The sequence below is a fragment of the Hermetia illucens genome, chromosome 5 (genome assembly GCF_905115235.1).
Source record: "Hermetia illucens chromosome 5, iHerIll2.2.curated.20191125, whole genome shotgun sequence".
Classification (NCBI taxonomy): Eukaryota; Metazoa; Arthropoda; class Insecta; order Diptera; family Stratiomyidae; genus Hermetia; species Hermetia illucens.
In genome coordinates this window covers 8,804,856-8,820,979 of record NC_051853.1, presented here as the reverse complement: position 1 = coordinate 8,820,979, position 16,124 = coordinate 8,804,856, and the positions used below count along the sequence as shown (strand labels likewise).

The following is a 16,124-nucleotide window of genomic DNA, read 5'->3' as shown; positions in this document are numbered from 1 at the left end:
TAAGGGAAATTCGCACCGCGTCCTTAAAGAACTATTGTGCCCCTTTTACTGGTTATAGTGTACCAGTGTACCTATTGATCATATCATAGTATCTCAAGCAAGCCTATAACCGTCAGGAACTTTACTGTGTTCCCTACTTCCAGATCTTTCAACTTTGCATTTGGTATTAATTGTTCCCCCAGATGCCTCAACCTACTTTGCACAAGTGCCGGACACTGTCCCAGGACGTGTATCGAGGTTTCGTCACATTCCTCACAAAACCTGAAGGCAGTGTCCGTAGATATCCCTAGCTTCCCTAGGTGATAGTTCAGCCGATAGTAACCAGTGAGAATTTCCAGTATGATTCGGAAATTCTTTTTGGTGAGGTTTAAGCAATCCTTTGTGCGCATGGGTTTTTATCCCCCAAGAAACACCCTGGGCTGCTCCATCCCTGGTAGGCCCGCCCAGTATAGTTTCCTCAACCGTTCCTCTTCATTTCTTACGGCCATAGCCATGAAACCGTTTCCGATTTCACAGAAGGGTTCTGGCCCGTGTAAAGGCGTTCCTGCTCCCTTCTTGGCTATCGGTGAGAATAGCAATGTTCTGCCCCCTGTAGTTCCTTTGGAGATTAAAGGAGATCAGTACTCGACCTTTTATTGCAGAATATTATGCAGTGCTAACGTTGCGTCTCCCTGGCGGTGTCACCTCTACTGAATTTGCAGATGACATCGGAATTACAATCCTAATAAGCCACGTTAACGATATCGAAATATACACCAACGAAACAATAAGGCAGATAAAGTCGTGTTTGGAAAATGCTGGACTATCTCTCGCAGAGCAGAAAACAATTAGTACTGATCACTCAGCGCCAGAAGAATACGTCTATAAGATTAAAGTCGGAGACGAAGTTATACAATCCCAGCCTGCTCTTAGATATCTCAGGGTGATTTTCGATCAGAAGTTGAACTTCAAACAACATTCGCAATATCCAACTACAAAGGTGTCAGCTCGTTGATCGCTAGAATGGTACCGAATATAAGAGGCCCAAGACAAAGCCATGGACAACTCATTTCAAGAGTGGTTACTTCGGTGTTATTGTACGCAGCACCTATGTGGGCAACTGTACTAGGTAATATTGACAATAGAAGAAGAATAGCAGCGGTTTACCGACTTAGTGTCCTCCGAACAAGCTGCGCTTACCGAACGACATCCGACGACGCAGCATGTGTAATAGGTGGGATGATGCCTATTGATATCTTGCCGATTAAAGTCCTACACATTCGCCAAGTTGGTGAACCTAACGCGGCTCGACGACAGAGATAGAGAGCAAAAAAGGTCGCTCGACTCATAAGTTGATACCGAATGTTGAAAGCTAGACTAAACGGAGGCAGGGTAAAGTGGGCTATGATTTGACACAGTTCCTAGGCAGACATGGTGGTTATCGAACATACCTTCACCGATTTGATTCTCCGAACTGCCCGATTTGCGAGTGCGTAACGGGGGATACGGTTCGCATCATACAGAACGGAAATGGAGGCGATAGCCAATATCCATTTATCAACGGAAAACATAGTGGAGAATATGTAGAGTTCGATTGAGCAGTGAAACAGGCAATAAAGGATATTCGCGGAACGCTACGCCAAGAGGAGTTTAGAAGGAAAAAAGAGAGGGAGAGGATCACCATCTCGAATAACAGTTAAATACTGATCCAGCCCCGAGACGTAATACTATAGGGCAGTCCCGCGGGGAGAGGGGATGGAGAAGGAAGTGGATTTAGTAGGCAAAAGTCCCACGTAATCATGTGGTTCACATTCTATGAAAAAAAAAATTGCACCCTCCATTCACATATATGGGGAGCCCCTCTTAAACTTAACACAAAATGGCGCCACATGCTGCATGTAAAGGGAACAACAGACCACATGCTCTCACTAATTTTCGTGACAATCGGTCTAGCCGTTTCCAAATAAAGCAGGTGTGACAGACAGTCATCAACTCGATTCTAATAAGGCTTTGCTTCACACAAAACCTTAAAAAGACAGACAAATGGGTAGACAGACAGACGAGCAGGCAAACATTGAATCAAATTTTGTTTGACAGAAAACCTTAAAAATGAGGAGGATCGCTCCAAACTATGAAAGGAAGTACGGCGTTGTTCTGTTCTGCAGAAAGGACCAAACAAAAGACGCAAGTAACATAGCTAGACAGAATTAAACGAGCCTGAATTCTATAAAATTATCATGAAGATAATGCAAATAAACCTTAATCACTGCGAGGCGACTCAAGATCTCCTGATACAAACCGGGGAGCAGGCATTCCCGGAACAGGCATTCCAAGAACAGAGGGTCTCACCCGGGGTAAAATAAATGGCATTCACTTTTTTAATTGGTACGCTCAATCCAGTTGAACAAACGATGAGTTCCAGACAGTGTTGGACAAAGTAGTTTCAGACGCACACACTAGATATCCTGTAGTTATCGGTGTTGACTTCAACGCATGGAACAGTTTTTGTAAGCTGGAAAAGGATTCGCTTGGTAGCCAACAAGTTAAGAACCCAAGTCTCCGAGAAATACATGAGGACTGGCAAGATCATTATCTTGCACAGTAAGAGCTTTGACCCTAGGGTGAAATGTTATGAGTGGAACAGTTTTTGTAAGCTGAAATAGGCTCTGTTGGCTGACAACAACCGTGCGCGGATTTCATCGTTATAGCTGTTATCGGTTGTGATTTTCGACCCTAGATAGGAGAAACTTTCAACGGTCTCAAAGTTGTAGTCTCTTATTTTCATTGTTTTCATTTGGCCAGTGCGATTCGATGTTGTTCGTTCTTTTGGTTTTGGCGCTGACCTTGCCACCATGTACTTCGTGTTGCCTTCATTAATGTACAGCCCAAGATCTCGCCTCAATGGCCGCCTGCTCCATCTGGTTGAAGGTAGACTGTACATCTTGGGGTGTTCTTCCCATGATGTCAATATCGTCAGCATAGGCCAGTAGTTGGTTGGATTTGAAAAGGATGGTGCCTCTCGCATTGACACCTGCATCGCGAATCATTTTCTCCAGGGCCAGGTTAAAGAGGGCGAATGATAAGGCATCCCCTTGTCTTAGGCCGTTGTTGACTTTGAATGGTCTCGAGAGTGATTCTGCTGCTTTTATCTGGCCTCGAACCTTCGTCAGGGTCAGCCTAGTCAGTCTTATTCATATCGTCGGTATACCGAATTCTCTCATGGCGTGTACAGTATTAATCATTGGATTCTATGTCTTCATTAACTAATTGCGGTCAGAATGAATAAATTCTTATCATGAATTATATAAAATATAAACTTCTGAAATATCGAAGTTTAACGTGGTCATAGAGGCTGCATCGAGATGGGGCCATGTACAAATGAAGGTCACTGTATTGATAAGAATTTCATTGCAAAAACCACATCCAACCCAGCACTATAGATTTTTTATAAATAACTGAAAACTTCTGGAAAAAAGCCAGTAATCAATCGATCGGTGGCTGAACTCTCTCCTCCAACGTTTACTTATGGTCATATGAACGTTTCGAATTTCTTCATTTCTGGCGTCAAATTTAAATTGATTTTTGGATATGGTTTCGTTATTTTCTCGAACTGCTTTATTCCTCTTCTATTATTCAATCTTAACATGGTGAAACATGCATTAAGTTCTGACTCACCACACTCAGAGTCCCCTTAGAGTTTCGTGGCCATATGAGGAACGCGTCATATTACCATCAACCAGAAGGTTCATTCAACCAGCTAATTCTGCACTATGTTGTGCGGATGAATGGCATTGTGGATTAGGCTGGTCTTGAAGATTATAAGCTTAAATCCGAATCATGTGATTGTACACTTTAGATACGTGACAGAATTCAGAAAATGTGTTTCTAGCTCGGCAACATGCAAATTTAATGGTGTCGGATATTGTAAGAATTGCTGCTGAACGATATGCTAAAATTAAGAAGTAGAAAAGTGAATTGACTCCATTATACGCTGTTTGATATGGGAGAAAAGTCCAAATTTGCCTCTGTTCAGTATGAAGAAATGAGTACAATGGAAGAATAGAAATGTGGATTATTGTTTGGTGAATTAGTGTCGGTTATGGTTATGTATTCTGGGTTATGAATGTGATAAAGACTTATTATGAATCTAATAATTCAGAAGGCAATAAAGGCTAGACTGCTATGACCTTTCCCTATTTTTAACTATAAATGAATGGTTTTCAAATGGAATGGCTGCAGAAACGAGAACACATGGGTACCCCGTAGGTAGTCTAAATGGTTGAGTTGGAAACCAAATCGATAATTGTGGCACCGGGGATCAACAACCTTCCTGCTGATATAATTAAAACTGATGAAAAGAAAACTGCAGACCTACTGTACCAACTTCTCAAATTAGTCTGAGAAAAAATTTGTTTCAAAGGAAGGATACAAAATGAAGGAAGGAAAGAAGGATAGAAAATTAATTGTAACAACTGGAAAAGCTTTTATGTACTCGGTGCGCAAAATCTTCAATTAAATTTTAACAGGACCTTAACATCATTGAATAAAGCACGGATTTCTAGTCCAATCGGTCATACACAGCCGAATTTCTAAAATGATCACAGGATTTCCAATTCCCGTGACATATCGTCTTTGTCGACTTTTTAAGGTGTGCGGGGTGGGGAAGAAGTTATAGCTTCTGAGCACTCAGACCGTGGTGGCCCATTGTACTGGACACCCCCATCTAACGAAATATCTGAGATTCGTTAATGTATCGCAGGAATTCCGTTAATGGATGTGATATTACCCGTCGCAACTGGAGAACATCGGCAGCGAAGATCTGATATCTGATGCGTCAATAGGCGGGGCATTCACATAGGAAACTCTCCGTGGATTTTGTTTCCTCATTACAGGGGGGGGGGGGGGGGGGGGGGCACGTATCATCATGGATAATTACTATTCTGAACATATGTTTAGCTATGGCCTGTCAAAATGCCTACAATACTCCTGCTTTTCGACAGGATAAAATTTGCGGCACGGATGTTCGGTTCTGATAGGAAAAGTTTGGTCTGCATAGAAGCATTTAGGATGCGTCACATGTCATTGTGTCAAGCTTGTTCCCAGTTTTTGAAAACAGCTTTAGCCAATGCTATTGATACTCCAATTGCTGGTTCCAGTCCTGGTATGGGGGAGATTGAACCTTCTTTTGCTAAAGCATCCGAGATTTCATTCCCCTCTACGCCACAGTGACCAGGTATCCAGAGTAGTTCCACCATATTGAATCTAGAGATACAGTTCAGACGGTTTCTGCATTCCTGTACTATTTTCGAGGTGATCAAAGAACTACTCAACGCCCTCATTGCAGCCTGGCTATCACTGCAGATTGCGATTCGCCTGTCTTTCAACCGTTCGTCGATCACCCAGTCTGCCGCTCTTAGGACCGCAACGCGCCAGATATCGTGCTCATTGCACTCATACTTAAATACATAGTTCTCTGTAGTGTGGTTAATTTACGATGAAAACCTTTTGATAGTATCGTATATCCACATTATCACATGAGACCTGAGTCCTCATGTCGGGACAAAGGTCCTTCTGCACTACTCATAAGCTGTGAGAGTTCGTTGTAACTTAACCTCTACTTGTTTGTTCTAAAGAACCTTTTTATCTAGAGTGACTCCTAGATATTTCACTTCTTCGAAGAGCTGAAGGGTTGTACCCTTCATCCCTTGGAGGCAAAGTCCATCCAGTTTGCTCCTTTTTGTGAATAATATTATTGTGGTTTTATTTTAATTAACTGAAAGTCCATGTCTGAGGCACCAACTGTCTATCAGATCAACGGAACATTGTATACACACACCGTTCCAAGATCCCGATCAAGAGCAAGCATGTATTGAAAAATTTAGCAGCTTGCACAGTAGTGAGTCGGTCAGCATACTTCACAAAAATGGTGAAAGCGGACCGCTTTGGGGGAAGCCTTTCGTTGCTTCTGCTGTTAGGTAGTGATCGACACCCACTTTAGCATACAGCAATCTCTGCGTTGATTAAAGCATCATCAGCGCTCTGGCGGCATCACAGAGTTTTCGAAAAGGCGCACAGTTAACGCCCCTTCAATGGCTACGAACACCCCGATCACCATCCTTTATTTTTGAAACCTAAAAATGCAGAGCAGACGCACGAAATGGAGGGGGGGGATCCGTATTGCTTGTGGTTGATAAGGTGGATTATGTCAAGATAGGTCACTAATTTAGGGTTGATAAGTTTTTCAAAAACTTGAAGTTAATGCTATTGGTCGGTAGTTAGAGGAAGTCTCTCCTTCTTTAGGTGTGGGCTAGATATAAGCAATTTTCCATCCAGATTCCAGCCGATGGAAAGATACCCTGAGCGTAAGACAGATGAAAAACTTTGCGCAGAAGTCTAGCCAGAGAAGAGGCGCAATTTTTTATTACTATGAGCGTCAGGACAGGCAGATTTGGACACATCGAACTTGGCTAGTAATTCAAAAACTTTCTTTTGTGCGAAAGTGCAAGGGTCCTTGATAAGAGTCACAACTTTGTAGTTAGAATAGCTCTGCGAAATTTCGGCGAATAAATTGGCCTTCTCCAGTGATTCATTGAAAATCTTGTCATTATATATGAGAGGTGGAACAGAGGAGCTTCCGAAATTATTTTTCACTGTTTTTCCAAGGAACTAAAAACTTTTGCTACCCTTTTGGCTGAAAATGTTACGTTTGGATATATAGATTTGACTCATTTCTTCCGATGAGCAGTTTTTACATGCCAGGTATGCCGCTTCTTTCCCCTCAATAGCTATTTTGCAATCGTTTGTAAACCAAGACGAGGTAGAAGATTTAGGGTTTTTGTGTGGGATGAATGAGAATGCATACCATTTTGAATTATATTATTCATGCAGTCGCATAAGAGGTCCGTATTGTTCACAGCGAACACCACAGATCATTTTAAACTCGGCTCTGGCGTAATGCCACACTAAGCGCCTGGTGGAATAAGGGCGCTTTTTGTATAGAGAGGTGATACTACATTTTGTGGAAATAATATAGTGGTCCGAACTCCCTAAGGGCGCTGCTACGGACACTGTGTACTTCTCAGGCTGTGACGACATGAAAAGGTCCAGGAGATGGGCATTTTTATCTGGTTTATCAGGGATTATTGTTGGACAATCCACTAGTGCCGTAAGCTATGAGACTCACACAGAGGCTCGACATGCCTTTCCATCAGGCTTGCGGTAGCTGAAAATCTGAGCCACTGTACATTATGCACGGTGAAATCGCCCGCAATCCAGGTGTAGGTGAACTCCGAACGATGAAGAAGGGCACATCATTACGAACATAAATGGCAATCTCTCTTTGGAGAGAGCAAAGAGGCACTAAGTGGTAACCAAGGACGTGATACTGGTTAATGTCAGCATAAGAGATGACTTTAGTTTCATTTAATGCAAAAATAGCCGGTTTATGGGTAGTCAAGTGCACATGTACCGAGAGAAAGTTCTCCCTATCCCGCGAAGGTTACGGAAATTGACACAGAATTCTTGCAGCAGTTTTATACCTGCTGTGCCACCTTTGAATTGATAAACCGCTATCTTACTTTACTAGCAGTTAGGATTCGTTCTGTAGTCGCTTCACCAGTGCCAACCCTCATGTGAGCACATTCAGACTCTTTTGGTCCAGTTCGAATATCAAGCTGAAACCCTCCACGTTTGTAGATTTGTTATTCCTGGCATTCATGAACTTTACCCTGCAGTGTCCGAAGTCCACGCCCGGGTTCTGTTCACCCAACATGCGGATGATGTCCTCTCTTCCTTCGAGGGCCGGATAACCAACATCCGACATGTTCTGTCCTGTGCAGCTCAGTATTTACAATAGTGAACTTGGGCCGACCGCCAGAACTCGAAAGCATGATTACTTGCTGGAGTCATTTTAAGGCAGCCTCATCAGTGCACTCCAAATGGAGAAACCCATCGTGTTCCAGGGTCCACTACAGATGTGTTGGTCTTACGCTTCTTGAGCGTATTACCGCGGACAGAAAAGTCTGGTGGGTACAGTGTGGTCTCACCGGATTTTCCAGTTTATCCCTACGTTCCGCCGAACATTTCGATTTCTCTGGGCATTACCGCAGCTAGTTGTACAGCTGCGTCCATGTCCTCATTCCCAATATGCTTCATCTTCCTCTGTCGGTCTTTCAAGGTTCACGGTGTCCTGGCCGCTTGGGTCGGCAATGGGAACATTCATTTTCACACACCTAGCAGTATATTTCCCATTAATAACTTGCTTGACCACCATAATTTGCTTGAGATTTTTAGGGTAGGTAATTTCTGAAAATGGGTCCTTAAAGCAATTGGCACTTTTCGCCTATCTTTACTCCTCTCTTTTGCAACCAATTTAAATGCTTTAAAAAGAATTAATCGAGACTTCTCATTTGATACCACGCATAGTATATTTGGCGAAAAAAATGTGCAATCCTCGTCATGGATGTTTGTGATTGTCTAAAACGGATAGGTCAAGCAAAATCTTGGTCTGATTGTTTTGACTTTTTATAAAACAAACCCTAATTCTGAGCCATTCTTCTCTATCTTCATATTATAGTAGATAAATAAACATTAAATTAAAAATTTGTGAATAAATTTGGAATCAATTCAAATTTAGTAGTAAGCCTGCAATCAGAGTAAGGTTGATACTATTGCGGAATTGACAAACGTTTCCTCAGTACTGGTCTTATAAATATTTGCTTTTATTCATTGGAGAGTTAAGTTTTTTCTTTGAAGAGTTGTATTCTGCTTCTTTTAATTAAGCTTGAGTTAAGGTTAAGTTTTCAGATAATCATTTGGTAAGATGGATATTGTGAGAATGGATCAAAGAAGACACAAAATAAACATAGGTAATCGAAGGAGGAAATTCTCAGTGGCTTTAATTTATCAAATTATGTCCATTAAATATAATATAAAATTCTCACAATATCTACACCTTTTTATTTTCAAACAATGCATGCTTCAAAGCTTTTTAGATAAAAATTCAATAGTGGAAAAAAAGATTTTTCAGTTTCTTAATTAATAGTAGATAAATAGAGTTCTCCTCTGCCAAATCGAAGTAGTGAATATCTCTCTCAATGATTTTATTAATAACAAAATAATTAAATGAAATACTCTTCTCCTTTATGCTGCGTACTCTACTATGGTCAGTTCAACAACTAAAAAGACAACAACGACCAGGTATTAACTCTATGGTTTTTTCAAAGAAAGAAACAGAGTCTGAAAAGTAATTGCATTTTTCCGACAATATCTTTTTAATTTGTATTTAACTTGTTTAGTTATGCACAGCGATTGTTTCTTTGCACTTGTGGATAATTTATTCAAAAGTAGTATTTGTGTGTAGGGTAGACATGTATTGTAAACTTCTGTAAATATGTACTCAACATTATTATTATTGAAGTATCTTAAATGGCATTTAATTTTCGCTGTATCTCTTTGGCCAAGATATTTAGAATCTGATTTGGAATTTGCATTTTGAATCAGAGACTGCAGGTTCTAGACTTGTTCCTACTGTTTGGGTTGTTGTTTCTAAACAGGAACCATTTGGTAGTTGCAATCGTGACTCCTCATATGAAGTCATTTTTAAATAACTCATTTAATTTATTTTAAAACGTTTTGTATTGGTACTGGTAGAATGCCTTGTACGGCGCGAAATAATAGTGTTAAAACCTGTCGATTATGTCATGTCACGTAATAATTTGAATATTATTTGTCATCGATTTAGTGTTTTGTTGTAGATTAGAGAATATATGATTATTTTCCCCCACAAAATGTAAAAAGTGAGATTTAATAAATATTGAAACTACTGGAAAATATCTTGGTGTTGAAGACATTCTAGACTAAGCGTCTAGATGGAAAAGATAGTAGTTTGCTCCCATCAGTTGACTTTTATTTGATGATAACAACAACTATGTATTTATAGTATACTTTGTAAACAATTTTTCCACTTTTCCTTAATAAAGTCATTATTGTGCAATCTTCAAGGACATTGAATCTTTCAAAGTCATATGAAGTCACCAGTAGTACATATATAATTTCTTTCGGTCGAATATTACTATCTCCACTGTTTGGTGATAAGAAACTGTAGATTAAACTCGTTCCGATGAAGTCATTCTACGAAATACACATGTATATATAGAAGTATACGAAATGCCGGCGATAACAATGTGGTTACGTGGAGTTTTATTATTGATAAAGTATACGAAATGCAGTAGGTGCTAAATAGAATAATTATTCTTTTTTTACACAAGAAAATTTTGAAGAATTTTCAGGAATAAACATTTACTCAAATATTATTTTCTTAAATATAGCGAACTTTATCATTTCGCACTTATATTCAAAAGAAATTGAATCTTAAGATGGTTAATCGCAGAAACTGTAAAATCTAGAGATCAGTTCCTTATTTTCTCATTGGTTGGCATGAATCTCAATGCGAAATATCATCATCATCAACGGCGCAACAACCGGTATCCGGTCTAGGCCTGCCTTAATAAGGAACTCCAGACATCCCGGTTTTGCGCCGAGGTCCACCAATTCGATATCCCTAAAAGCTGTCTGGCGTCCTGATCTACGCCATCGCTCCATCTTAGGCAGGGTCTGCCTCGTCTTCTTTTTCTACCATAGATATTGCCCTTATAGACTTTCCGGGCTGGATCATCCTCATCCATACGGATTAAGTGTTCCACCCACCGTAACGTATTGAGCCAGATTTTATCCACAACTTGACGGTCATGGTATCGCTCATAGATTTCGTCGATATGTAGGTTAAGGAATCGTCCATCCTCATGGGGGTCAAAAATTCTTCGCAGGATTCTTCTCTCGAACGCGGCCAAGAGTTCGCAATTCTTCTTGCTAAGAACCCAAGTTTCCGAGGAATACATGAGGACTGGCAAGATCATAGTCTTGTACAGTAAGAGCTTTGACTCTATGGTGAGACGTTTCGAACGGAACAGTTTATGTAAGTTGAAATAGGCTCTGTTGGCGGATTTCATCATCGTAGCTGTTATCAGTTGTAATTTTCGACCCTAGATAGGAGAAATTATCAATGGTCTCAAAGTTGTAGTCTCCTATCTTTATTCTTCTCGTTTGACCAGTGCGGTTTGGTTGGTTGTTGGTTGGTTGCTGTTTAGTGTTGACGTTGCCATCATATACTTTGTCTTGCCTTCATTGATCTGGCGCCGCCTGCTCGATTGGGATGAAGGCAGTTTGTATGATTCGGGTCGTTGTACTTAAAGAGGATCGTCCCTCTTGCATTTACCTCAGCATTACGGATCACTTTCTCGAGGGCCAAGTTAAAGAGGACGCATGATAGGACATCCCCTTGCCGTACACCGTTGTTGATGTCGAATGGTCTTGAGAGTGATCCTGCTGCTTTTATCTGGCCTCGCACATTGGTCAGGGTCAGCCTAGTCAGCCTTATTAATTTGGTCGGAATACCGCAGTATTTGTCCGTTGTCTTCGGGACCTCCAACTCGCCGATGCTCTGGTTGTTCAGTAGTTCCCATGCCCATTCTGTCGAAAATCAGATTTCCCTCTTTGTCTCGGCAGAAGGAGCATCGGGGTGTGTAATGCTTCTTGACTTGTTGTAAAATTTGTAAAATTTCCTTGCCTGGTGCGGTTGCTCCCTGTACTTTTCGAGGTCACAGACCTGTTGGTTGTCCCAGGCTTCTTTTTTCCGTCTGTGAAGTCGCTTCTCCGCCCGACGGAGTTCGCGATAAGTCTCTGCGCATGCCCGCGTCCTTTGAGAATGCAACGTTCCGTTGCTAGCTTACATTCACCGTTCCGACTCTTTTTGCGGCTGGGGCCAAGTATGTTTGTGGCCGTATTTATGATAACGTTCTTCATGTGATTGTGAAGATCATTTGTTGATGCTTCATCTCCATGATCTCTGTTGACTGCGGTTATTGCGGCACCCATTTTCCTCTTATAGGTGCTGCAGATGGCTGTGCTTTGGATGGCTTCAGTATTAACTCTCACCTGATTGTCAGAAGTGATTCTGGGCGGTGTTGTTATTCGAGCTCGGAGCACCATGCCAATGAGATAGTGATCCGAGTCTATATTGGGCCCCTATATGTTCTGACATTCATCAAGGCTGAGAGGTGGCGGCGTTCGATCAATAAGTGGTCCCGTCTGGAAAGGCCCACGTATGTTTTTGGATCGCTTTCCGCACAAACCACGTACTTTCAACATGGTTCGTGTGCCACTGCTAATTGAATAATCCGCAGTCTGTTATCATTTGTATTTTGATGTAAGCTATGAGAACCAACGTATTGCCTGAATACGGGCTCCGCCCTACTTGGCAGTTAAAATCCCCAAGTATGATTTTGATATCATATCTGGGACAGGCTTCGAGGGTTCGTTCTACTGCCTCATAGAAGGTGTCCTTCTTCGACTCTGCAGTCTCCTCTGTAGGGGCGTGAACGTTAATGAGGTTTATATTTCTAAATTTTCCTCGCAAGCGCAGAGTGCATAGCCGTTCACTTATGTTTTTGAAGCCGATAATAGCATTTTTCATTTTTTGGCTGACTAAGAAACCTACTTCGAGCACATGGTTTACTGGATGGCCACTATAATATATGGTGTAGCGATTCTTCTCCAGGAGACCGGTCTCTGTTCAACGCATCTCCTGTAACGCTGTTACATCAGCCCTATATTGAGACAGGGTATCGGCTAGCTGCTCATCAGCTTCATCTCTGTACAGGGAGCGTACATTCCATGAGAAAATGCGCAAATCGTTATTCCGTTGTCGTTGCCGGATTCGTCGTGGTGTAATCCGTCCAGTTCGAGGCTCCTGTTCTTGCTCCAACTTGCTTCGTAACAAGTTGTTTTCCGTGTAGGGTTGTCAGTCCTACCCAACCCCCAACCTGGAGGACCAGTTGCTACAATTTGTCCCGTTTTTAGGAGCAGGAAACTCGTCTTCATCCTTCTCCGGTTGCAGCTTTTCGTTAAGAAAGAGCGCCCAGCGGTCACCACGTGAAGGTGGAGATGGGGTTTGGTAGTAGAGCTTTTGGTGTTGGTTCAGCGAGCGTTTCCCAAGTTTTATGCTCCATCGTGGGTACCAATCCACGTTTCACCCTGGGACTTATCTACCCTTTGACCAACATAAACATTTACTCAAATATTATTTTCCTAAATAATGTGGGTACACATTCTAAAAGGTAAAAAAAAAAACGTAAAAAGGTCCACCTGCAAGTAGGAATGATCTTATAATTTTTGGGTTAATGGCCACCAATTATCAATAGTTAGTGGGTGGTGCGGTCCCTATGTTTGTAAGCGAGTTTTTTTAATTAGCCTCGATGCACAATTCCCTCCATCTGTATTCATCAGTTTTGGCGCATCCTTTCGCAATATTTCCAAGCTCTCCCATGCGTCCAAGGTGTGTGGCTTATTCACTTGTCGTACCAGCTCCAGATTTAGCCTCGTCACAGAATGACCCTCCTCGATGACGTGCATCGCTACCGAAGAACGCACTGTGTTGGCTCCTCGTCTTTCTCCCTTCTCTACTTCCTTTAAGTGCTCTTGGAACCTAGTCGTGATGAGGCGTTTTGTTTGGCCAATATAGACCATCTCGCAATCATTGCAACTTATTTTGTGAATTCCACTTTTTTCCTCTTCCGTTAATGGGTCCTTTTCGCTCCCTAATTGTCTTTTGAGTGTTGCGTCTCTGCTGGATCTGATCACTTTTATATTGTATTTTCCTAGAAAGGATTTTATTCTATAAAAGTGTTTGGGCAATGGTATGCTCACCCATTTTGTATCGGCTAGAGTGCTTTCTTGTTCGAAGAATGTTGAATGTTGGTTCTTCCATACCTGGTTCTGCTTTCTCTTAATCAGTTTTTCGATTATTTCGGCCGTATAGCCGTTCTTGATTGCTGTATCAAGTATGAACATTCTTTCTTTATGGAAGTCATCCTTGTTTAAGGGGTATGTGCAGAGCCGGTGTACCATTGAATTGTAGGCAGCCATTTTTTGTGTTGCGGTATGGGCCGAAGTTGCCGGTATCGTTCTATGGATTGCCGTTGGTTTCCTGTATATCTCGAATTCGAGTTTACTGCTGTTGTTTGTTATTGGTATGTCCAAAAATGGTAGAGATCCGTGTTCTTCCTTTTCCATTGTTCCATTGTGAATTGGATTTTCGGTGGTATCCTATTGATTTCTGTTAACGTATTGTCGACCTTGTCCTTTTCCACTATGGCAAATATATCATCGACATATCTGAACCAGATCCTCGGCATTATCCCCTTTTCTTCAATGATTGATTCCACATATACCATAAACATTTCCGTCACCAATGGTGACATTGGTTTGCTCATGGAGACTCCTGCTATGGTTTTATAGAATTTCCCACGAAATGTAAAATCATTTTCACCCATCCATAGTGATGCCAATTTAGTGTATGTTCTCACTTTGGCCCTCCAATCTATTATGTTGTTCAATTTATTCAGCCAAACTTCTAGTTGGTGAATCGCCGGTTTAATCGGTGTATTTGGGAACAGAGCTTAAACATCGAATGATACCATCATTTCGTTTGTGTTTATGTGCCTTGCTTCCTGTAGCTTGCTGGTAAGTTAACTCGCATTCCTTATTGCGTGTTTGCTAAATGTGTTTCCCAGGGCTGAAAACTCTTGGATTAACCATTTTGCGATGTTGAAACTTGGCGAATTGGAGTCGGCGATTATCTCACGCATTTCGTGGCCTTCCTTATGTATCTTGGGCTTGCATCTAATGCGTGGTAATGATGGATTTGGCATTCGTAGTTTAGTTATATCTTTGAAGATTGTGCTGGCTCCTTTGAGGGCTCAATCTACGCGTTTGATGGAATCAGGCATCGAGTCCTTACGAATTTTGAAAAAAGTTTCCATTTTTGAGTTTTAATGATACCGCATCGTCTCTCGGCTTTTCTCTTAGTTGGCGGACCATTTTAAGATCGTCCTGATGCTCTTTTAGTTTTTTCTTCTCTGTCTTTAAACTAATTTTTGATATCCCACTTCGAATCTCTTCTTTTGCCTCGCTGCTAAGCCATTTTATTCCTGCTTCGATATTTTTTTTTTTTTTTTTTTTTTTTGAATTCTATCGATGATTTATTAACCACGTAGTTTGCTAGTGTAGGCAAGGGACTTTCCTTCTGTAGTCTGTTTCGTGTCAGCCGAGCCCATTTAATTTTATGCGCTTTCCGTTTCTTAGTTACTTCACATTCTAATGCTCTCTGGATTTTTACCAACAATTGATTCAGCGGGGCTCCAATTGATGCTGCTTTTTTGGTTAATTTTAAATTTGTTTTAGTTAAAAACAGGAAAAACTTCCCAATGATTTAATAGCTTAAGGGGGTCGTCCCGTGTGAAGGCCGTTTTTCTTGGCTTTTTTAGAAATTTTTTGTGAAGAACTGGATAAAGATACAAATACGATTTTTTCACCATGGATTTATTAATATCTTGAGTGTATATTTCCAGCCCGATCACATAGTTCGTGATTGAAATACAGAGCAATTTATACACCCATCTCGAAAAAAGGTGTCTTTCTGCTGCCACGCTAGAGGGCGCTGTGATCATCTTATAGAAAAAAAGTAAACGGCATTTTAACGTACAGACAGTCCGCAAACTGGGATTATTAAAAAATATTAAAAGTTAAATTTTTGATGCCGTGTTTTTTGCTGTTTTTTCATGGCCAAAAACCACTGAATGAATCGCAATTATCCTAGTTTGCGGACCGTAGAAATATGTTCTGAATAAATTGTGAAAATTTCAAAGAATTTCGTTGGATAGATTTTGGGCTATGGTGGCAGCCGATTTTCAACGTGCAGTTTCGAGAAAAACGCACTTAAAAAGTAGAATGCGATTTTTAACCACAAAACCTTAACTGACCATTAATCTGCTATACCTAATCCATAAACCGTAGGTTTCTTGAAGAAACATATGAACAGCCTTTTTAGCGAAGTCATTCGAACGCCATTCCGTTCGATAAATACGAGCTTTATTACGGCGATCGACATAAATGTGGTATCTGACTTATCATTTGTTTAACACTATAATTTCCGAGCGACTTCGAATATCGAAAAGTCACTTTGCCCATATATTCTACAATATATCTAGATATAATTGATGCCCAAAAAAAAATTCGATTCCGCGAAT

General features: G+C 41.1%; 1 protein-coding gene across 2 annotated transcripts in view; it reads left to right on the top strand.

The window, feature by feature from the left end:
• LOC119656569 (heat shock protein beta-1) overlaps nt 1–16,124 on the top strand; it is a 65,905-nt gene that overhangs the window by 23,291 nt on the left and 26,490 nt on the right. The window contains exon 2 of one of the 2 annotated variants that reach the window (XM_038062955.1): nt 9,148–9,177. The exons of the other annotated variant lie outside the window; for it this stretch is intronic. Within the exon in view, the coding sequence (XP_037918883.1) occupies nt 9,148–9,177 (30 nt within the window). The remainder of the gene's footprint in view (nt 1–9,147; nt 9,178–16,124) is intronic. 2 annotated transcript variants of the gene reach the window in all.